The sequence below is a fragment of the Odocoileus virginianus genome, chromosome 32 (genome assembly GCF_023699985.2).
Source record: "Odocoileus virginianus isolate 20LAN1187 ecotype Illinois chromosome 32, Ovbor_1.2, whole genome shotgun sequence".
NCBI lineage: Eukaryota > Metazoa > Chordata > Mammalia > Artiodactyla > Cervidae > Odocoileus > Odocoileus virginianus.
Window position 1 is genome coordinate 3,755,131 of NC_069705.1, and position 23,208 is coordinate 3,778,338.

Genomic DNA, 23,208 nt, shown 5'->3' on the forward strand with positions numbered 1-23,208 from the left:
AGGAATTATACAGGCCCATAGTTTAACACTGGTTTATCTCGGTGCCTTATATGCTGCAGACTTTGATGCCTGGAGGATTTAAGTGAGTGCTGGCTTAGCGTGGAGGCCTGCATTTGAATGGCAACAGAGGAAGCATCACTTCCCACTTTCTTTCACTGTGGTGATCAGCCTTGGCCCCTGTGTGGTCTTATTTGAGGGGTGTTTCTTCTCCCTTACCTTTCTCTCATTTTCCCAAAATTGGACTAGGATTTGCTTATCATGGTCCTAAATGATTTGCAGACTTCAAAGTTTTCCTGCTAAATTTTTAGTGGATAGCCCTAAAATGGAATGATATGAAAACTTAGTTGACAATCTCTAAGACCTAGTATGTCATACAGAGTGAAGTAAGTCAGAAAGAGGAAAACAAGTACCCTATGCTAATTCACATATGTGGACTCTAGAAAAATGGTACTGATGAATGTGTTTGGAAATAGAGAAATAGAGACACTGAAGTCAAGAACAAACATGTGGACACCAAGATGGGAACAGAGTGGAATGAATTGGGAGATTAAGGTCATCCTTTCTCCAGTGTGTATTCTTTGCTTCTTTGTTTTAAACTAATTGTCCATATGTGTGGGTTTATTTTTAGGTTCCTGATTCTGTTCCACTGACCTGTGTGTCTGTTTTTGTGCTTGTACCATACTGTCCTGATCATGATAACTTTGTAGTTTAGTTTAAAATCAGGGCATGTGATACCTCCAGCTTTGTTCTATTTCATTTTTCAACTGTGGGTATTCCAGTGTATATTATTTTTCTGGAAAGATATGTTAGAAACTTAGACCTTTAAAAATTATGACACTTAAGAAATGGAACTTTCCATTTTTAACAGGGACTTATCTTTTTCCTAGCTATATATATGTGTGTGTGTGTGTATATTTATATATATATATATATATGTATATATAAATATATATATTCTTTACCTGATAGCAAATTCTTTTATCATTCTCTGTAAAGTATACATTTAGCTAAAGGTACTAAGAAATTCAGTGGTGGTTTTATTACTTCATTCTTTTGTTCTCTCTCTGTATATTAAAAAAAAATCCTAATGAGATGCTGTGATGCAGGCTGCTCTCTAAGAAGGCACAGTCATCACTGCATCTTCCATTTTGTTCTTTCTTTTCTATTTTTCGTTGGTTAAAGAGTCAAGGTCAGGAGAATGGAGTGTACTGGCAAGTAAAGGCACTTCATCCTGATCACCCTTTCTTTTCTTTCTCTTGACTTCTTCTGTGTTGTTGTGGTTTCCAGGCCTGGGGTTTGTGGGAGACTGTCTGCAGAGATGGTCACCTGTAGTTCTTCCATCCCTGTGTGTACATGCTGTCACACCCATCAGGAGGATGGGATTATCCCCGCCCCACCCCACGAAGGCAGGGCTGGCCTCTGTGATAGAATGAGGCCAAGGTGATGTAACAGTTACAGACCTTGGGAAGGGACAGTTCTGAGCCTCCATGTTAGGAAGGAAGTGCAGGCTCTTCTGCTGGAGGGTGAAGCCTGTCGTGGGAGCACCGAGCTTCTGTAGCCAGCACCACTCCCCAATGGGGGAGCAAGGCCCGGGAGCCTCCAGCCCCACCGGAGTCCCGCCAGCGCGGTGGCGGCGTCTCCTGAGCATGCCCCCCAGAGTCACAGGCAGACACGGTAGTACTCTGTGAGCCACTGACTTTGGGGCAGCTTGTTGCAGAGCAGTAGGTGAGGGAGACCAGACTTTCATATCTTCCAAGTCTTCCTCCTTTCCTTATATCTGGTGTCTGTCCAGGTAGACCAGAGACCTCGTCTGGGACCTCCTAGCTGATTGGGATTTTTTGTTATGGTAAAAATTTGTTAAACACTCTTCATCAGCCATTTCTCATTTTGTTTTCACCAGCTTTGTATTTGTCCTTACTTGGAGCAGATTCTTTGTCTCCTGAAAAGCCTCTGGAGGTCACTTCTCTGGGGCACGCGGTGACAATGCTTTCTAGTAGGTGTTTACAGGAGACAAAAAATTACTCCTCTCTTGCAAAAGAGAAACAATGAAAAATAATCAGACTTGTTCTCTGAAGAGTAAATTTCCTGCTGCCAGAATAGAGCATTCTCAATTCTCAGACTCTACGTGTAGCTGGTGGACAAGCAGCAAAAGAGAAGGATCTGAGGTTAAAAAACTAGAGCAAAGGCCAAGATCCAGTGTATGTTTTCTGTTCAAATTCTGTTATTCAGTTTTATTTTAAATTTCTGGTAGGATCTGAAACCATTATTTTTAAACATACAACTTTTAATTTCCTGGTAGGATGAATGCTTGTTCTGAGGCCCTTGTGTCAGCCTCTATACGCAGTTTCCTTTGAAAGCTCAAGGTAGTATCTTTCTCATTTTGTTGTTAGTTTTTTATACTTGAATTAAAGGTTTATAATCTTTCCTGTTGTCTTTCTACCTAACAATTCCTTTCCTCAAACTCAGTTGAATAAAGAAGTCTCTAGGATGATGTTTGATGTGAAGTTTAAGTATCGGATGGGTAGAAGATGCTGGCTTTAGAGGATCTAGTTGCTTTTCTTCACAGGACCACATGAAGCCCATCTTAAAGTCCTGTTTACTGTTTCCAAGCTTTTATCATTATCAATGGCACTGATTCCTGAAGTCAGTAGTCAGTCCTTAGAACACATGTTTTGCTGTGAAATGAAGACGGTTTTTGAGGGGTTGAGGGGAGGAGAGCATTTTCTAGGTAGGACAGAGGGGAGTGGTTTTTAGGAGCAAATTATCTTCCCTTCAGTTCAGTTCAGTCGCTCAGTCGTGTCCGACTCTGCGACCCCATGAATCGCAGCATGCCAGGCCTCCCTGTCCATCACCAACTCCCGGAGTTTACTCAAACTCATGTCCATCGAGTCAGTGATGCCATCCAGCCATCTCATCCTTTGTTGTCCCCTTCTCCTCCTGCCCCCAACCCCTCCCAGCATCAGGGTCTTTTCCAATGAGTCAACTCTTCGCATGAGGTGGCCAAAGTATTGGAGTTTCAGCTTTAGCATCAGTCCTTCCAATGAACACCCAGGACTGATCTCCTTTAGTTTCACTTAAAAACAAATATTATCTTCAACCATAACGAGGTATGTGTTGGGGGTCACGTGCTCAGCCTTCAGTACCATGTGATGTCCAACCCCACACAGGGGGTGATCAGTATGTGTCTGTGAATGGGTGGAGAGAGGCCAGTGAATCTGACGGTGAATATGGGGTGTTTCTTTCTCTTCCTTCTGGGAACTGAGAGTGGGCTTTGTTAAACATCAAAATGCTAGTTCAGATATGAACTACGGCAGTCTTGTTAACATGCATGCATACAAGGTCTTTGCGTTTCTTCCAAACAATGACAGAGATCAAAGCTGGATGCGTTTTTAGTTGTGTTGTGGAGTGTTGTGTTTATGTTGGAGAGTACTTGCCCCTTATGAGCCTGAGAGAGACACGCTAACAGACAAGGAGTACGGTGAGGTTGGTGATCACACCACCCCAAAATGTCAGGGCCTCGTTTTGTGGTCCTATGGTTGTGGAATTAATGTGGTTTTCAAAGAGTTGTTACAGAGTAACATCCCATATTAAGAACATCTCAAAAGAAGTGGTGCATTTGGGGGAAAAAACACAGTGTACTACTTGTAATTAGAAAAAAACAGCCCTTTATTGTATTTCTTACTTTTCAAACTCAAGAGCTGAGATTCCAGATGAGGCCCCTAATTTAGGAAAAGGGAAGCTTCTGTGCTTTATGATGCTTTCTTTTCTAGTCCCCATGGAATTCAGGTTTTGCTACTTTATGAAAGAGGAAATGAGTAATAAGTGAGATTAATAATGAGAGTTGTTTTTACTGGGGGAGGGGGCATTGTTTAATGCAAGGTAGTAACATTACTCAGAAAAATTGCATTAGCACCATCCTCACAAGGAGAGGTTAGCAGGGTTTCATTTCCCTCTCCTGTGTAGCAGGCTGGAGACAGGGTATGAAGAATTTCTCCCCAGAATGGCATTTGTGGCTTTTCTTAGTGCTCTCTCCTTGTTCATGGCCCAGGGTGAATGCTGACTGTTTGAAGGAAGGACAGTGTTTAAAGGTAATGTATGAGATCACGCTGGGTGGCTCTTCTTAATGTACTTTACTAAAAAATCACCTGAACATTCATTGGAAGGACTGATGCTGAATCTGAAGGTCCGATACTTTGGCCACCTGACGTGAAGAGCTGACTCGCTGGAGAAAGACCTTGATGCTGGGAAAGATTGAAGGCAGGAAGAGAAGGGGCCGACAGAGGATGAGATGGCTGGATGGCATCACCCACTCGGTGGACATGAGTTTGAAAGGTAGTGGAGGACGGAGAAGCCTGGCGTGCTGCAGTCCACGGAGCTGCAAAGTCGGACACGACTTAATGACTGAGCAACAGCAAGAAAGAGTCTGGTTAAAGTCCATGCCTCTCCTAAGCTGTGCTTAGAAACTAACTAATTGGAAGCAAAAAAGGAAGGGAAATCAAAACCAGTTTGAACTGTTTCTTTAGTTCATTCCTTAAACTTTACAAATTGCCTTGTAATTTTAAGAACTTACAGGATCGTGGATTCCTAGGGGAGTCCAGTTCAGAAATCTTGGCAGTTTAGCAAAGGAAGTTCAGAGTCCGAAACGGAAAAATAAATCTTAAGGTTCATATGGTTGACTAAATCCGCACTTAAAATTATTTATGATCTCTGTTTAATGGCTACATTTTAAAATCACTCTTTTACTTTCCTTTGGGATGGGGGGAGGAGAATCAAGAGTTTTCAGTCAACTTTTTGAACACTGTGTCTTTTCAGCAGAGAGATGTAAGGAGTGTATGTACCCTCTGCCTTTCTAATAAGGAGTTTAGCCTCTACACGAGAGACAGAATGGACACACAGGCCCTTTCCTGCCTCCCTTCCCAGTTTCCTTTTCCTGTCTGTTTGATGGCTCCTGCGTTTCTTCTTCGCCTGGGAAAGGGTCACCCGGAGGTGATGGCTGGCCCTTCAGACTCTGGTCCGCAGAATGCCCCGCTTTCCTTCTGGCCCTTCACCCGCCTGTTCCCTCTGCTTCCAGATTCCTCCCTGTGTTACCCCACTCACACTCGCCCTGCACACCCTCCCTGAGCTGGCCCCTCCTCTGAGAAGCCTTCCCTGTTGCTGAAGATCGGCTCAGGCAGAGGCCCTGTCTGATGGGGTCACCAGCCGCCAGTGCCTGGCACACACCTGGCCCCGGCTCCTCACTGGGCACTTGGAATGAGTGTTGAGTTGTGCTGAACTGTGTGACCATAGAAACCAGTGAGGGAAGAAATGACCCGGGAAAGTGGGGACTGACCTGAGTGGTGAACGTCTACACGGGGGGATTTCAATACGCACGTTACCTCTTCCTTTCTGTTTCTCTTTTCTTACAATAACTAATTCATTCATCCAGCAAATACTTTCTGATACATTTCAGCCTTATTCTCAGTGCTAAAGATAAAGCAGTGACAAGTCCCTGCCCTTGTGGAATCTACACTGTAAGTGGACTAGATGGATAAAAGTGGGTTAAAGGTGAATGCAGACATTAGCTGGTAGGGCAGTGAGGAGGCCAGCTTGGTGGGTAAGGTAGGTTGCAAAGTCAGACTTTGAATGGCTCCCCATAAGAGCATAATTTTACTTTGGAAAGTAGGTGGGTAATGAAAAAGTATATATAGCTTTGAGCAAAGGAGACTTTTAGTCTCTAATTAGTATGCAAAAACTGAAAGCACAAAGACCAGCTTACACAAGATTGCCAAAACAGGAGAAATGATATCCAGCTTGGAACAGGGCAGTGGCACAGGTGAAGAGGACTGGGTGTGTGTGTGTGTGTGTGTGTGTGTATTTCTTTTAAATTCAACAATTCAGTTTCTAAAGAAAACTTCCTAGATGCTGGATTGACTGGATAGAGGTGATGAAGGAGACATAAACACAGATTCTTTAGAGCCCAGAGGAGCAGCGGCAGCAACCAAGAAAGACAGGGGCAGTAGTTTGGGATGGAATTAAGATATTTTGTGTAAGTTGCATCTGAGATTTCATCGGAGTATGTTCATTCAGTTGATGCTTACTAAGCTCCTGGGAGCTCTCTCTCAAGCTCTGGAGTCGGAAAGACACTAGACAGACGAAGTCCCTACTGTCATGAAGTTTATGTTCTAATGGGCACCCAGGTGAGGGGATGGGCTAGCAGGTCAGAGTTGGGAAATCTTCTATGAGAGCAAAATGTGAAGTCATGGGAATGGTTGGGGTGGGGGCCGGGGTTGGGACTATGTAGCAGTTCATCCTGTATGTGTCAATTGTTGTATCTAGAGTTTGGTATAATCCAGCAGTCACTGCCATCCATTATATAGCAGTTGATAGCAAAATAAAGAGGTAAGAGAAGATCAGGGAGGTGCTGTGGGTCTTTTAACCAGCTATATTCCTTTTCTGCCTGTGGTAGAAAAAGCTGATTTCTTTGTCTTTAAATTCTAAGCTGTCATTTTATTAAAGTTCAGTAACTTAATGTTTCTGCCTGCTTATTACTTGGCAACATCTCACTAACTCATCGATGTCAGTTTAGGCTGGTCTCCAACAAATGCATGAAGGGAACAGAGGCCAGCAATTGAGATGCTTTTTTAAGCAGGTTTAGCCTGGAAGAGCCTCTGTGGGTTCAGGGAGGTGGTGCTGGAGTCAGGGGAGTCTGAGTCGAAGCCTCTCCGAGGGTCCCGGTCTCAGCAGCGGTTGTGAGCTGCGAGGTTAGCGTCTTGGCTCAGCGGTAAGGATGATTTGGCATCAGCCCCTCTGTTGCCATCTCAAGCTGTTTTTTTCGTCCCCAAGAACAGCACTTTCAGTGGGCGTGGAAGTGGGCGGGCCGTGAAGCAGTGGTTTGCGTTGCATTGCCTGGCTACCGCTTGGCATTTCTTCCTTGTTTCTTCCTCTCTGCGTCATCGCCACTGGTGTCACTAATTTTACTTTCCCCTCCACCGTCGTTTCACCAGGAGTAGCCCAGAGCCTCAGCATGATATTTTCTTTGGAATTGTGGCAGTGGCAGTGTTCTCAAGCTATAACCTGTCCCATCTTATAGGCTGAATGCTAGAGAAATTCATTTAAAAAAAGAAGCCCCTCTCACTGGACCCTACTTTTGAATATATCCTAAATGAATATGCACCAGGTGCCCCAGTCACCAAGAGGAGGGGTATTGGAACCTAAGGTAGGAGGGTGGAGAAAAGAATGCCCACCCCATTGCCTCCAGTGATTCCAGAAATCAAAAGCCAGCCTCCTTGAAGGAAATATAAAGCCTTTTACCCCCTTAGGGCAGCCTGTGATTGAGAGACCTGGTTTTCATCTTTCTTCAGATCACAACCAAGGAAATCTGTAATGTTAGTTTCTTCCAAGCTCTGAACCTCCTTCCATCTTCTCCTTTATCTATTTCTGTCCCTTGTCTGTTTGTAGTGTGTCTTTTCAAAGCTGACTGTTTTCTGGGTTTCCTAAAGAAGAAAGAGTTATTGGGGCTTGTGTTGAGTTAGGCCTTAAAGGACAGATAGAATTGGGGTAGGATGGAGGCTTCTGCCAGATGTGGTTACAAAAGAAATAACATGATTGGGAGCCAATAAGTAGAGCATGTTTTGTATCTTGAAAGCTTAATGAAAGGTTGTTTGGCAGAAAAGAACTAGGAAATTAGGTTTTGCTTGATGATCTCCTGCGTGGAAGAATTCAGTTCACTTTGTGTCTCCTATGATTTTTTAATATATGTTTCCTCCACCCCAAGCTGGTACCTGTGCCCAAGCCCACTTGCCCCCTCCAGGTATTACACTGTTCCTGTCTGCTGATCAGGGTGGCTGTCTTCTATTTACTCCCCTTTTTCTCAGGAGCTCATTCTACTAGCCATTTGTCCCCTCACTTCTCATTTTATCCATGTATTCATTCATTCCTGTCTCCATTCATCCCTAAGTTCATTTGTTCTAGAGACACTTGTCAAGCAGTATTTATATTTCTCACATTATCCTTTTTATGTCTATTATTATTAGCTTTCATACAAAACTTTTACATGTCAAAAGAATGATTTTCTGTGTAACTTTTTTTTACATGTATGTTTACAGTCCTTTGCTTGTGTTAATGTGGTTGTGGGAACCATGAGCATCCTAGGTGTTCTGGTGTGTAGACACAGAAGTTGCCTTTCAGATTAATTCCTGGCTTAGGGAACATGAGAGGAGATTTTAAAAACCAATAAATGGTTTTTCAGTGACAGTGTGTGGGAGAATCAACTCTTCTCCAGATATTAAGTCGGAAGAAAAAAAACTTGTTCTTAAAATATATTAATTTATTTTTATGTACTTGGCTTTCGTATGATTGTTTGTTTATAAAGGGCTCCTGCGCTTGCAGTGTTTATGCCTAGAAATTTCATTATTTCGCAAACAAAGCAGCGCCCCTAAAACACTGTGAGCTATTACGGTACCTGCGGCGCCAGAGGGAGTGGTGTTGGACGTGCAGGGGAGGGGCGGTGTTCCTTTCCTCGAGAACTCGGTGTGAGTGTGTGTGCACGCGCGTGTGTCTAGGCGCATGTGTTTGTGCTTCTCTGCTGTGTGTCCTTGTGCCTTTCAGGATGTGGCTTGGTTGGACACTGAATAGATCTTCAATACAGAAATGCCTGTGGAACTGACTTATATTACACTGAAACAGCTGATGAAAGGATCCTCTTAACAGCCTTCTGTAAAATGAGAAAGTGCCCTGGATGCTGAAATCCAGGGAAGAAAGAAACATCACCTCCAGATACGCACAAAGCCATCTGAGGAATGTGCCTGACGGCTCATGCCTAAGTGTTCCCGTTGGCACTCAGCTTTCTCTGAAGATGAATAACAGCCACAGTCATGCTGATGACTACATCTAGTCTTCTCCAAGGGGCTGGAGCGCAGAAGTCGTTTATAGTCGTTTACCTTCCACTCACACCTGAGATCGTGCACAAAAGAAGCGATCTTGTGGGTCAGTTCTGAGAGGCAGGGCTCTGTGTGGATTAAACGCAGCAGGACTTCTTCCCCCCGAGGGCTTATTTGTCGGAAAACATTTTAAAAGTATGAGTTCTGGTGTATGCCCTTAATCTTACAGTTTGAGTGGGAAAACAAAACTGCTAACATATATACAGCAACTAGCAAAGGACACAAGACATTTTGTAATTGGTGGAAATTATGGAATTTGCATAGCAGTGCCTAAGAGTTCAGAAAAGGAGAGCTTGGTGGGTGGACCACACTCCAGGGAAGCTCTATGAAGGGCATACGTTTGGACTGGGCCCTGCTATAGCCGTGTTTAGACAGAGGGAAAGGCTCCCTGCGGCCAGGAGGGAAGAGGAGAGCAGGGTGGGGAGCTGTGAGCTCCCTGCGGCCACCAGGGGACATGGTGGGGAGCCTGGGAGAGCCTGGGGACCCTGGGGCGAGGAGACTGATGTGGTCCTGCCCTGGGTGCCACCGCTGCTGCTTCCTGCTTGGTGAGTGAGACTGAGCACTGTCTCACGATTTTTAGATACATTTATTCACGTCTGTACGCCCTCTGGGGGCGGGCCATCAGGAGGTGGGAGGGGGCGGGGAGGGAGGGAAAGATTTAACATTTGTCCATTTCTTAAAGATAAGGTTTATTCTTGGTGTAGCTCCATTCTTAGCCAACTGAGGGGAAGCCTTTTAAAGGCCATCTAGAGGAGAGAAATCTCAGGTTATCAGCTGTGACTAGTGTTTTTACTGTGCTGGAAAGAGAACATATGAGAATGTGTACATTTTAAAATTCAGATTAAGTTTTTAGTTGTGCTTGCCAGCTCTATAAAGTTGACCAAGCAAAAGAAGAGTGAGCGGGGCTTCTTTAAACGAGGGAACAGCCTGCTCCTTGTCGAGTTAGAGCATCTCTAAGACTGCCACATACATCTAAGTCCCCCTGACATATTACTCCCACATCCTTGTGGGTAGTAAAGTTAAATTTTTAAAAATGTTCTTTGATCTTCCACCCACTGATCTAGTAGACATTTAAGTTCAATACTGCAGCTGGGAGAAAGGGAGGTTGAAATATAATTTCTACTGTAAAAAAAAAAAAAGCCTCAAAAATCACAGTCTGTATGTCTGCACTGGTTTAGAAATTATAACAATAAAGTGGCTTCCGTTTTAGAAGGTGTTGTTAGTCATCACGCTTTAAATTACATGGCGTTACTATTTGTGACCTACTTAAAATGGTTGTCCCTGCAGTGGAAACAATAAGTGTGCAGCCCTGGGTTGACTTGTAGGCCTTTTTTTGAAGCTGTCTTTTAATTGCAACCAAGAGGCTAAATACACATTGCTATAATTTTCTATGGGCTGGATTTTATTGGGTGAGGACATGGAGTAAGTCTTAGTCCAAGGGAACCACTTAGTAATTAGTTACCATAGTAATTAAGTAGCTCCTCCCCAGGATCTGTCCTTAAGCTAGGCCCCATTGTCCAGAGGGATCATCTGTTTATGCAGAATGATTTCTGGGGCAGGAGTCAAGAAATCCAGGCCCTGAGTTGACCATGCTGATGCAGTGCTCCATGGCCTCCTGCAAGTCATACACAGCTTCACTTTCCTGGTATTATCATCTTACTAAATTCATATTTTTTTAACTTCTCAGGTTTTTATGGTCCTAGCTATGCTACAGAACTTGGAGGAATATAAAAGGATAAATACAGTGGTCCTTGTTCTCCTGGTTACCTAGGGCACTGTTGATTCATCCAGGTAGACCTTTGTAGGCATATCTCAAAGTGAATCTTGTATCAAATAGCACTGTTGCTTCCCCCAACCCCTTTGGAGCCCCTGTAGAACTTTGGCAGATTTGATTCATAAATAATTGATCTTGAAATGAAACACAATAAGTTTACTTGAAAAGCATATCAGAAATTGTGTCTACCTTGTTTTACCAGAGTGAGTATTCTGAGAGGGCGCTTGCTGGCGGATGGCAGCAATGTGATTTGCTGGGACTCTTAGGCCGGGAGGGCTTTGCTCTCAGAGGGTCATGGGGAGTGAGCCAGGGCTTCCTTCACCAGAAAAACTTGTGTAGGTAGTAATCATGTGTGTGAGAGTACGCTACATGCATGTGTCTGCACCCCTGCAAGGGGTTGTAAGCCATCTGCAGAGAACTCCAATACTCTGGCCGCCTGATGTGAAGAACCAACTCTTTGGAAAAGACCCTGATGCTGGGAAAGATTGAAGGCAAGAAGAGAAGGGGATGACAGAGGATGGGATGGTTGGATGGCATCACCGACGTGATGGACATGAGTTTGAGTAAGCTCCAGGAGTTGGTGATGGACAGGGAGGCCTGGCCTGCTGCAGTCCATGGGGTTGCTCCGTCACGACTGAGCAACTCACGTGAGAGCATTGGGCGGGTGGTCAGGTGAAGGGGGGTTCTGTACTTGAGGCTGGATTCTTCCGTCAGTTTTCCTAGCAGGTTTAATTTGTACTTCCTCAAGAGTCTTTCACTGTTCATTTCTTCTTTTGATCAGGTTGCATAGGATGTTTTATATTTCTATCCCAATCAAGAGCTGCTGAGTCTGGCTACTTTTTGTCAGTCGTAAATAGCTGTAAACATGCATAGTTCCAGGTAGTTTGAGGACATGGATATAGGTTTTTTTTTTTTCTTTTTCTTTTTAAGATTTGCTTCCAGCATCACTTGTCCTTTGCTCAGTAAAACTGTTTTTCCCCCCAGAAATTTTATTAAACACCTGGAAATTCAGAGTCTTCTTAGGAGGTCATAGAATGCCTTTGTGCCCAATTGTGTGATCCAGTAAACACCTGGTATCTCAGGTAGGAAGGAGTGTGTGCCTGGGTGTTGGATGCCTGGTCCAGTGAAGCATGGTTTTGTTTTTATACCACACCCAGAACTTTGAGCTCCCCGGGGTTCCCAGGCACACAGGCCCATCTCTGCAGGATTTCTCTGTATGTGGGCAGAGCAGTAGTCCTTAGTGGACATGTCACAGTGTACAGTCATAATCCTTTGTAGGTTTCTATTTTACACTTTTGGGCATTGAGGACAAGAACACTTATATAGCTTTGCTCTTCTATATTTCAGTGAGACTAATGTACTACTTATATCATTATGAAGTAAAGAAATATGATTTGTACTTTCAAATCCTGTGAGTATACAGTTTATGGTATATAAAATACTTTCTTAGCTATTACCTTAAAAGTCTTTGGCAAAACAAATATAAAATATTGAGTTTTGCTGTACACGTGTGCTAGATGCCTAAAAGGCTATTTGGTTAAAATGAAACTACTTGACCACAAAATTGTGGATGTAGGCAGTTTTAGGAATGAACATAAAACATCTTGGAATAAGAAAGTTAGTCTTTCTAGAGCTGGAGGTGTCCGTAGATGAGACGTGATTCCTTGGCCTGCAGGTGTCCAAGCAGTAACTGGGCAGTTAGTCTGGATATTGAACAAGGGGTTCAGCTAAAAGAATATTTGGACTAAATGACTTTTAAAGTCTTGTTCAGATGAGCTTCTGTGATATGTATTTTGCTATGGTTTAGCACAGATAAGAATGTTGTTTTAAAGCAGCATGACCAGTAGCATGTAATAAAGGCAATGCCTTTGAAGATGTCTTCTGCTTCTGCCCATGTTGCTTATGTGGCTTGAGAAAGTGCTTTATCTTTGTCATTGTTGTTTAGTCACTAAGTCATGTTTGACTCTTTGCAACCCCTTGTACTGTAGCCTGCCAGGCTCCTCTGCCCACGGGATTTTCTAGGGAAGAATACCGGAGTGGGTTGCCATTTCCTTCTCCAGGGAAATGCATCTCCTGCCTTGGCAGACAGATTCTTTACCACTGTGCCACCAGGGACTCTTAAAAACGAATAACATAAAGGCCTGCATTTGGTCATTTCTTCAGGCCAGAGACTTGATTTCATATTTTTAAATTTTTCATAATTTGTCTTTCAAACAAATTGTCTTTCAGACTTTGTGTCTGATACCCAATATGGTCTGGTTCAGAGGAACTTCAGAAGTGCTACCCCTCGAACTTATCACTTTGACAGTCTCCTTGGAGCCCACTCGTGTTCCTCACCGGGTCCTTCCGGAGGCTGGTTGGCCAGGGAGAGCAGGGCGGCGGGTGTGAAGCAGGCTGCTCGACTCTCGGGAGCTGCAGCCACTTAACCTGCAGTCTCTGTCTTCATTCTTCCTCCGTCGCTGCTCCTCCTGACCTAGAATAACTCTGTTATCACTCACACTCCTTCATCCTTTATGCTCAAGGATCTTCACGTCAGCTGCCTGACAGTTTTACAGATGTCTGTGGCAGTTGGGTGGATTCTGAGGCTCTGTGATATCTGTTTTTGCACATTGTCTGAGGATTTGCGCTAAACTCTGCTCTCCTCACTTGGCCTTTTTTCTTTAACTGCTTTTCCCATTTTAGTTTTTTGTTTTTTTTTTTTTTTGCATCAAACCCCTTTACTTTAAAGCTCATTATATCTCTAAATGAGAAAATTTCTCTGACTTGGTATTTTCTTGTCCTGTCATTTCCTGTTTTCCTCTCACCATCGTGTTTCATCTCCTCGGGGCTTTTAGGGATCTTTATTCAGATGGAATAACGTTTCAGGTCCTGGAAGAACTTGCACCCAAGGCCAAGGCTAAGATGTCGATACATGCCATAGCCGTACTGTCTTTCTGTTAATGTTTTTTCTGATTATGAAATTTATTAAATGTTTGATAAAGAAATTCTTTAAAGTTTTAAGAATGGTTTCAGGATTCCTGTATCCCGGAGGTAATTAATATTTTTGAATATTTTCTTCTAGTCCTTTTTATCTGTCCGTGAAGCTAAATGATCTGACCTCTGTAATCCCTGTCCCTGCCTGCTTCCTACAAAAGCAGAAACAGAGCGCACGTAAGCAGTATGCTGAAGCTAAAGATCTTCTGTAATTCCTGGTGGGGAGCAGGGGACTGTGAGTGTGGAGCAGACGACTTGGGACCCAAGTGAACACTGCTCTGTGATCCTGGAGAAATGGACACGCGTGAACAGAGGAGCCGATGAAATAGGAGAGTGAGGGTGGAAGGGTGTTACCTGCACAATACCCTGGGAGGTGCTCTGTTAGGAGACAGAGGGGGCGGTGTGGGCCCCTGCGGGAAACAGGAAACGGCCCAGACCAGCCCACAGCGGAAGACAAGTCAGAACCGCTGGGAAAGATGTGAAGCAGATCTCCTTTCTGCCAGATCCACTTACACAGAGTCTGTCTGTTAAACCTGCTGCAGCAGTGGGGAGGGACGTTCAAGGATGGAGTCCCCATGGCAGGCTTCCGGGGTGCCCCTTGGAAGCTGACTGCCACTCACCCCTCTGAGCTGTCTCTGGCATTTCATCCACCCCTGTGGAATATTACTTAGTGTTCTTTTATTTACTGGATCTCTTAGGGGAGCTGAAGCAGGTGAAAGTTTGTGAAATGGAAAGAGAAGAATTTGTTCTGATTTTATTTATGTGTAAAAAAATCATCAAGGCAGTCCATATGAAAAGAAAGTAAAGAATTAATTTTAGAAAATCTTTTTAATTCAGTCACAATGGTGGTTGTTGTTGTTTAGTCACTGTTGTGTCCAACTCTTTTGCGACCCCATGGACTGTAGCCCACCAGGCTCCTCTGTCCATGGGATTCTCCAGGCAAGAGTACTGGAGTAGGTTGCCATTTCCTTCTCCAGGGGATCTTTCCAACCCAGGGATCGAGCCCGTGTCTCCTGCATTGCAGGCGGATTCTTTACCACTGAACCGCCAGGAAAGCCTAGTCCTGGTGGTAGGAATTCATTAAATCCAGTTTGTGGCTGCTTCAGAGAAAAAGGTAAAAGAAAGTATGTAAATAACTAATATACAAATACTTAAAGTAGATAATAGATCACATATATTTAATGCTGACTTCCTTTCTGTAATTCTGCTTTGTTTTTTTTTTTTAAATTGGAGTAAAATATGTTTGGCTCAAAAGCGCAAAACATTACTGTGAAAATAAAAGCACAATTAGAATGTTGAGACCACAGTTATGATGTGTGACCTTCAATCTGGCAGATGGCAATTGCTAAACTAGGTTCTATATTCTTATCACAAGTTCCCCTTACTCCTGTTCTGGAATATTTTTAAAGATTTTTTTTTAATGTCTCCTTATAAAAAGTAAGTCTATTGTAAATGGACAACATGGAGTGAAATGCTTACTCTCTGAAGAATTGTAGGGAGAAAATGTTTCCTTTGGTGACTTGTAGCTCAGCTGGTAAAGAATCCATCTGCAATACAGGAGACCCTGGTTTGATTCCTGGGTTGGGAAGATGCCCTGGAGAAGGGAAAGGTTACCCACTCCAGTATTCCAGCCTGGAGAATTCCATGGACTGTATAGTCCATGGGGTCGCAAAGAGTCGGATATGACTGAGCGGCTTTCACTTTCTATTGTTTTGGTTTTAAATTCATTACTGGAGGTGAATTAAGAAAAAAAAATCCTAGATCTTGGGACTCTTCTTTTAAAATGCCTGATTTCAGTGCTATTGGCTAACTTTCATTTTCTTTTCTAACAGCATTTTGTTCACATTTGAAGACCCTCAGATTTTCTAGGTCCAGAGGTCTGAATTTATTTATTTAAAATTTTTTTTAATTTATTTTTTGGCCATACCTCACAGCATGTGAGATCTTAGTTCTTGGGTCAGGTATCAGACCCGCGCCCCCTGCAGTAGAAGCACAGTCTTAACCACTGGACCACCACGGAAGTCTCTGAATTTTGTTTTTAGCAGAAGGTGCATCTTTGATTGGCCTTATCGGTTTGGAGTCTGGAGGGAGATGTGTGCCTGGGGCTGGCCCCCCAGCTGCGTCCTGGGGAAGGTGAAGATGGTTGTGTTTACACACTGTCTGCACTCAACTCAGAAGCAAGAGATGTTACCTGAGGGCCTTTCTTTTGATTTCTACAGTTCTCATTCTGTACAGGATCACATTAGCTATTTTAAAACTGTGTGTTTTTAAGCCATTGACTCAAATCAGATGAAGAATAGTTGCTATAACTGGAATGGTTTGTTAGAAAGGTTCATCTGATCATGCTACTCCTCTGGTTAAACCCATCAGCCTATGACTTGCCTCAACACATAGACAGTAAGTGTAAACTCTTCATCAAGGCCTATGAGGCTCCCAAGGTCTGGCCCCAGCGTCCTGCCCTGCTCGTCTCCTGCCAGCTTTTCCCTCGGCGCCCAGGCAGGGTCCCAGCCCCGTCATTGGTGGTGAGCACCCCAGCTCCTGCTCTTGCCGCCCCTTGGTGCCACGCCTGGGCCGTTCTCCTTTTGCTCTCCTCCTCCGTGGTCCAGGGCTGCCCCCGTTGTGCCCGGCATCTGCGCCACAGCAGTGCCTGGAAAGGTGAAAGCCACTTCCCTCACCCCTTCCACCACGCCGTCAGACACACAGTGTGAAAGGTACCAGGTGTCCTCGGGCGACACAGAGGCCGCGTCCATTTGGGCTGACTGCTGTCTCTGCTGGGGTCCCATTTCTCTGTGGCTTCCGGGGCAGATATCCGTGTGCATTTCCGAGGCAGGGTGCAGGCTTGCAGGTTGTGTTAGAGGCCAGGTGCTTCTAGAGGCCTCCGCATCCTGGCTGTGGGCTCCCCATCCTAGTTGTGGCGGGGCCCGTGGCTCCTGCAGCCGTCCACTTCTGCACTACAGCCTTGGGAGAATTTTCCAGCAGCCTTTCTGGCAATCTGTAAACTATTTAACTGTCTGATAAATCAGTTTTGAACTAGCTAAGCAGGTCGGGTTCTCCCTGCTGATACTCTGACCAGCATTGGTGCCCCGTCTCCCCTCCTACCCATCTCTTACCCACCCCCTCACCCCACCTCCTGCCGTCTCCCCGCTGTAGTTCTTCATAACACATCAAACAACCCAAACAACATAACAACCCAAAGTGATGAATGTTCTTGCTCATTCTCTTGTAGGCTGGTTGCCTCACTAAAATTGAGGTTCTCTGGGAGTAGGTGCTTTGTATTTTTATGGCCGTGCCCTGTCAGACCTAGAACAGTGCCTGTGCCTAGTAGGTCTTAGTACATATTCATGGAATGAGCTTATGCACCTGCTCAAGCTTAAGGGTAGCTGCCTAGAGAAATGAGATGGACGCTGAAGACTGACTGCCTGGGGTCCAGTGGAAGAACGGGGCCATCAGTAAGCGGTACTTGTCACATGCTGTGGAGAGCAGCCAGGCCGACTGTAAGCACTGAGGCAGGGCATTGATGCCTGTGTCCATAAACACTTCCGAGTGGTTTTCCTTTTAAACATTTTGTTATATTTAACATCTAAGACTAAGGCTAAATAGTCTCTAGATAAGTGCCATTTTAAAATTACTGTCATTTTACAAGTTAGGTAATTGAGAATTTACAGAGTGCTTAAAAAGCATCTGCCTGTAATGCAGGAGAACTGGGTTCGATCCCTGGGTCAGGAAGATCCATGGAAAAGAAAATGGCAACCCACTCCAGTATTCTTGCCTGGAAAATTCCATGGACGGAGGAGCCTGGTGGGCTTCAGTCCATGGGGTCGCAAAGAGTTGGACATGACTGAGCGACTTCACTTTCCTTTTCACTTTACCTTTCTTGAACAATCTGAATTAGAGTGATTCAAAGAGTAACAAATTATTATCTTTCCTTAAAGTGTTAGAATTTGTAGATAGACAGTAAACACATACATGAATACATTGATAAAATAAATGTCTTAAATTGAGTTTTTTAGATCTGATTAATCTAAACCAGTGCTTTCCAAGTGACAAGTCAGTATCCATTATTAATAATTCATTAAATTGATCTAGTACCTTGTAGCTAGCATTTCTTTTATTAAAGTAAAATAGAAAAAGCTGTACTCTACATAAGACAGATAGGTAGTATTTCCTGAAACTTTCATTTTTAGATACATAGAAAGTGAAGTAAAAGTTCTCTCAGTCATGTCCGAGCCTTTGTGACCCCATGGACTATACAGTCCATGGAACTCTCCAGGCCTTTCCCTGGGTAGCCTTTCCCTTCTCCAGGGGATCTTCCCAATCCAGGGGCTGAACCCCGGTCTCCCACATTGCAGGCAGATTATTTACCAGCTGAGTCACAAGGGAAACCCTTTAGATACTTGTGTGTATCTTAAATGTACTGGATCTTGGTGAAAATGTTATTTCTTACTGAAGATTGGAGTAAAAACTTGAAAAACATAGAGACATAACTGGATGATCTACAACTCACTAGTCATGTCTCTACCCAGTAGTGCTGCTAAGGCTGAAAGTTAGAATTTTGTCTATGGAGAGACCTAATATATTGTTTTTTAAAACCCTGGGCCTAGAGTCAATCCCTGAAACCATGTCAGGCACCCCTGTAGTTCACTCTAAGAGAAAATATTTACTTAATGAAAAACACTGCTGCTGCTACTGCTAAGTCGCTTTAGTTGTGTCCGACTCTGTGCGACCCCATAGACGGCAGTCCACCAGGCTCCCCTGTCCCTGGGATTCTCCAGGCAAGAACACTGGAGTGGGTTGCCATTTCCTTCTCCAATGCATGAAAGTGAAAAGTGAAAGTGAAGTCACTCAGTTGTATCCAACTCTTCGAGACCCTATGGACTGCAGCCTACCAGGCTCCTCTGTCCATGGGATTTTCCAGGCAAGAGTACTGGAGTGGGTTGCCACTCCATTGCTTTCTCCAATGAAAAACACTAAACATTACAAATAAACCCACTGCATTTGAAGAAAATGCACCTTGACAAACTGATGTGTATATACTTTTAAATGCCTCGGAATTTACTGTGCTCTATTTGGAAGACATTTTTTTTTTTTTTTTTGGCATCTTTCTACAACAAAGGACTTCACTCTCATGGTGATGACGTTAGTGCACATATATTCGATTTAACTGGACAGTAATATCAGTGATCAGCTGTACTCTACTGATAATCATTATGATTCTCTTTTGTCCTGTGTAGAGGTTCTTTGCGATATGCTAGGTTTTCACTGTGGTCCTCACATCGGGGCTTACTAAAATAGGTTACTGTATGTGGATTTAAAATTTATAGGAAGCTGAAGGAACCTTGTTTTGTTATTGAAATTATTTATGCCAACTCAAGATCTATGCCATGTCCTCTGACCTAAGTCTCTTTTTAGTTCAGTGTTTAAGATGAAATGTATTGAATGATTTTATGAAATTGTAGAACTTGAACCATCGTGGAGGATCGTTGCCACACAACATTCTGGTCGTTTCTGCTATACAGCAGAGGGAACGCTTTACGGATAATATAGCCCCTCTTCCCTTGGATTTCCTTCCCGTTTACGTCACCGCAGAGCTGAGTCCAGTCCCCTGTGCTATGCAGTAGGTTCTCGTTGGTCTCCTGTTGTGTACGTGGCAGTGCGTAGACTGTATCCACAGTAGTGTCGATCCCAACTGCCCAATTCATCCCCCGCCAACCTCCCGTCTCCCTTGGTGTCCATGCATTTGTCCTCTATATCTGTGACTTTCTTTTTTTGTTTTTTAATGGTTTGCTTTAGTTTTTTTATTTTTATTTTTTTTATTAGTTGGAGGCTAATTACTTTACAGTATTGTAGTGGGTTTTGTCATACATTGACATGAATCAGCCATGGGTTTACATGTGTTCCCCATCCCGATCCCCCCTCCCACCTCCCTCTTATATCTGTGACTTTCTTTCTGCTCTGAAAATAAACTCATCTGTACCATTTTTCTGGATTCCACACATAAGCGATATTACATTTTTCTCTTTCTGACTGACTTCACTTTTGTGACAGTCTCTAGGTCTGCCCACATCTTTGCAAATGGCACACGTTTGCTCCTTTTTATGGCTGAGTAATAGTCCATTATACATATGTGCCATAACTTCTTTATCTGTCCCTCTGGTGATGGACACTCAGGTCCTGGCTGTTGTAAACAGCGCTGCTGTGAGCATTGAGCGCATGTGTCTTTTTTGAGTTATGTTTTTCTCCAGGCATCTGCCCAGGAGTGGAATTTTCTGGGTCATATGGTAAATCTTCACATGTCAATATATATTTCAATAGGATGTTAATGCTCGCACTGTACTTCATTATATATGCTATAAGTCATATAACTTATAAGTTGGGATTTTTACCTTTCTTTCTAATTATTGTCTAAAATGTGTACTTTAAGGATAGTTTTATTCTTGTCTATCATAGATACTGCTTATATTTTTCTAGCTTGCCTTTTAACTTTATATGTATTATTTTGAAAAAAATTTCAGCTCTTAAATATTAAGCCAGACAGAGATATGATGAATGGTATACTGCACAAAAGTAGAATAGGGTACAGTGGAAATAATGGAAGCAGCAGAATGGAGGTGGAACCTCGGAGAGAGCAAGGAAGCATGATGAGATGCTCTGATTTTCCTCTACACTTCGTATTAAGGTTTCCCACTGCTGAAGTTCATCTTCCTGTAACTGGTCCTCTCATAAAGAGTAATTCTGCATTTACTGCCTACGAAGAGAAAAAAATGATCAGAATAAAGCAAACCGTCAGGACTTCCCTGACGGTCCAGTGGCTAAAACTCTGAGTTCCCAGGGCAGGGTGTGTGGGTTCAATTTCTGGTCAGGAAACAAGATCCCACATGCCACAACTAAGACCCAGTGCAGTCAAATAAATTAAAAAAAATTTTTTTTAAATAAAGCAATCGATCTTTGTTTCAGGGCAGTAAAGTCAGTGTTTGAAGAGAAGACAGGAATGTATCTGTTTTCAGCTGGGAAGCAACATTTTGGTACATGATGCTTTGCTTTTTGCTTTTTCATCGTTTTGGCATCTTTGTTTTACATCTTATCTGCCAGGAAGTTCCTTTTTGATGAATCAGCTGCTTTGTGAAGTCATTGCCACAGGTTTAAGAACAGACCAGTGATGTTGCAGTGCTGTCAGGGTTAAAAGCACTTTAATTAATATGAGATTCATTGTCAATATACTTCAGGCCAAATTCTGAAAATGATTGCTTTGATTCAGTTGCATTCTTTTCCATTCGTGTAGTTTTCAAATGCAAGTTTCACTTACTAATTTTTAGGCTTAGTGTTATATATTCTTATTAGAAACACACTCTGTTACTTTACTTTTTATATTTAAAAAACCCCTGAAGATTAGCAACTGACCTTTTAGAAACAGCAGCCATTGTACTGTAGTCACCGGACCTTCTCTGGAAGTCATTGCATGTTGTTTATTTTAACCAAGAATTCTGCTTCCAAGGGAATTCTCTATGTGGGAGTCTATTTTCTGTGGGTGACTATTTCCACCAACAAAAATGGCACATAAATTGTTTGTATTATTAGAGGTTTGCTTTAAACTCTTCCTTGAAGTGTATGTGTTTGATCCACTCTGAGTTCAGATATTCTAGTGATAATGAAGAATCGCAGGAAAACAGTTTTGATTTCAGTCTCTTGAAAGTCTGATGAAGCACCTTCACCATCAGTGGTCTGTGTAACTGCATGTCCTTCACATGTTGGTCAGTGAGCATCGCTCTCTCTGCCAGGCCGCAGAATGTGCACCAGAACAATCTCTGCCTTGGTCCATTCTTCAAGGGAGAGATCTGTAACCAGGGGAACCGTGAGGGTGCTCAAGCCCTGTGGTGGTATTATCTTCTGATTGCTGCCGTCCTAGCAGCAGAGAATTAAAGGACACTTCACCCAGCTCTTGACACTGACAAATGCAAGAGTTTCTCCAGCTAGGATTTCTCCTACTTCCTGTCCTCAGAAAAACGCCAAAATCAAGACAGTCTCAGAAAAGAAAGACATTTTCTAAGAACATGAAAATTGCCCTGGCAGGCAGTGCGTGAAACACTAAAGGCCTCTTGTAAAGAGTACCGCCTAAGGTATAGGCGTACACCTTAACGTTTTACGTGATTTCCATCTTGTAAGTCTGAGAACAACCCATACGTAGGTTACATGCATATCCATACATGTGCACGTAAAATGTCTCTATTTTGTAGAATTGAAAACTGAAGCTTAGATGGTCTAAGTAGCCAGAGGTTCCCCCAGACAGTAGGTGGCACGACCCCTCTCCATCTTTCGTCACTGCTGTATTCTGTGGCCTCAGGATAGTTTATTGAACTTTCTAGGTCATGCTTGAAAATTACTGGGGAGAATATGGATCAGAGGAGACTTACTAGCAGTTCCATCTTTTTCCGGATGATCGTCACCAGGTAGAAAAAGCGATTGGTTACAGGCTGGTTGTCTCAGCGTCCCCTGCAGATGGATAAGTGACGGGTAGTGAGGTGCCTGGTAGAGGTGCGTGCCGCGAAGGGTACTGAAGGTCATCCTCAGAACTCCGGGAAATCCTCTGCCTCGGGGAATAAAATGCTAAACCTAACGGGATCTTAAAGAGTTCGTTTGTTTTTGCTTTTATTTTCAGCTCTTTCACATATTTTTCATACAACTTGTAGGCAAAAAAGTCTCACACACCATAAACGGTCCTATGAACACTGTATTTCACATCAAAGACGTTTTCATGGTGTTTTTTTGGCTAGATAGAAAAAGATAGAGGTGAAATATCATTTATAAGTTTCTACTTTGTAAGTAGATTTTTTTACACCCTTGGGAAAGCTGTTGGCTATGCTATTATAAAAGGTCTTACAGTTGGTGAATAATTCCCTTGTTGTAGAAAAACACAAAAAAGTGGCTTCCAAATAGAATTTACAGCAAGTAAATTCCAGTGTGTTTAAAATGATATACACATCAATCTGTCAAGGTGCATTTTCTTCAAATGCCCTGGGCTTATTTGGTAGTGTATAGTGTGCTTGGCTTCTTTCCTGTTTATGTCCTTGTTTTGGTGTTGTGATATAATTATTTACCTTTTTGGCCTCTTTTCCTCTTAAATAAAAATGAAACTGCTGCTTCTGCATCATATTATGTGTCTAGTCTGTTTTTGTCTTTGTGTTTTGGTGAGGAAATGAGACTTCAACCATTCTTGTTTTATGAAATGAAGCTTCTTTAAGTCTTTATGCTCCAGTGTTCAAGTAATTTATGAACAGGTAACTATGTCTAATGATAAAATTACAGACCTGGAAGCTCTCATTCTGTCCTGCAGGACTCAGGGGACTGAATGACCACATTGTACTTCTGCTTATGGTTGGCTCCCAGAGCATATTGCTGATTTTCTCAAGTGTTGCAGAAAGGTTTAAGATGACGCGTGTGGCATATAGCCTCTAGGCAGTGTTCACACTGTTTATGTGGTGTTTTCTATCTTTAAAGTCTTGATGCGAAATAAAACACCATCCTCTAGAAACTACACCATGTTTCCTA

At 43.1% G+C, this 23,208-nt stretch overlaps 1 protein-coding gene across 17 annotated transcripts in view; it reads left to right on the forward strand.

The window, feature by feature from the left end:
- PSD3 (pleckstrin and Sec7 domain containing 3) overlaps window positions 1-23,208 on the forward strand; it is a 470,822-nt gene that overhangs the window by 286,140 nt on the left and 161,474 nt on the right. Inside the window, exons 10-11 of one of the 17 annotated variants that reach the window (XR_011485091.1) lie at window positions 12,040-12,103; window positions 13,754-13,841. The exons of 12 other annotated variants lie outside the window; for them this stretch is intronic. Coding sequence is in view for 3 of the 5 variants with exons in the window: in XM_070459799.1 (XP_070315900.1) it covers window positions 22,026-22,076 (51 nt within the window). In the remaining 2 variants the exon portion in view is untranslated. Of the gene's footprint in view, window positions 1-4,163; window positions 7,580-8,586; window positions 9,500-12,039; window positions 12,104-13,753; window positions 13,843-22,025; window positions 22,811-23,208 lie in introns of those variants that run through there. 4 more of the 17 variants (XR_011485090.1, XM_070459799.1, XM_070459801.1 and 1 more) reach the window with 4 other exon arrangements.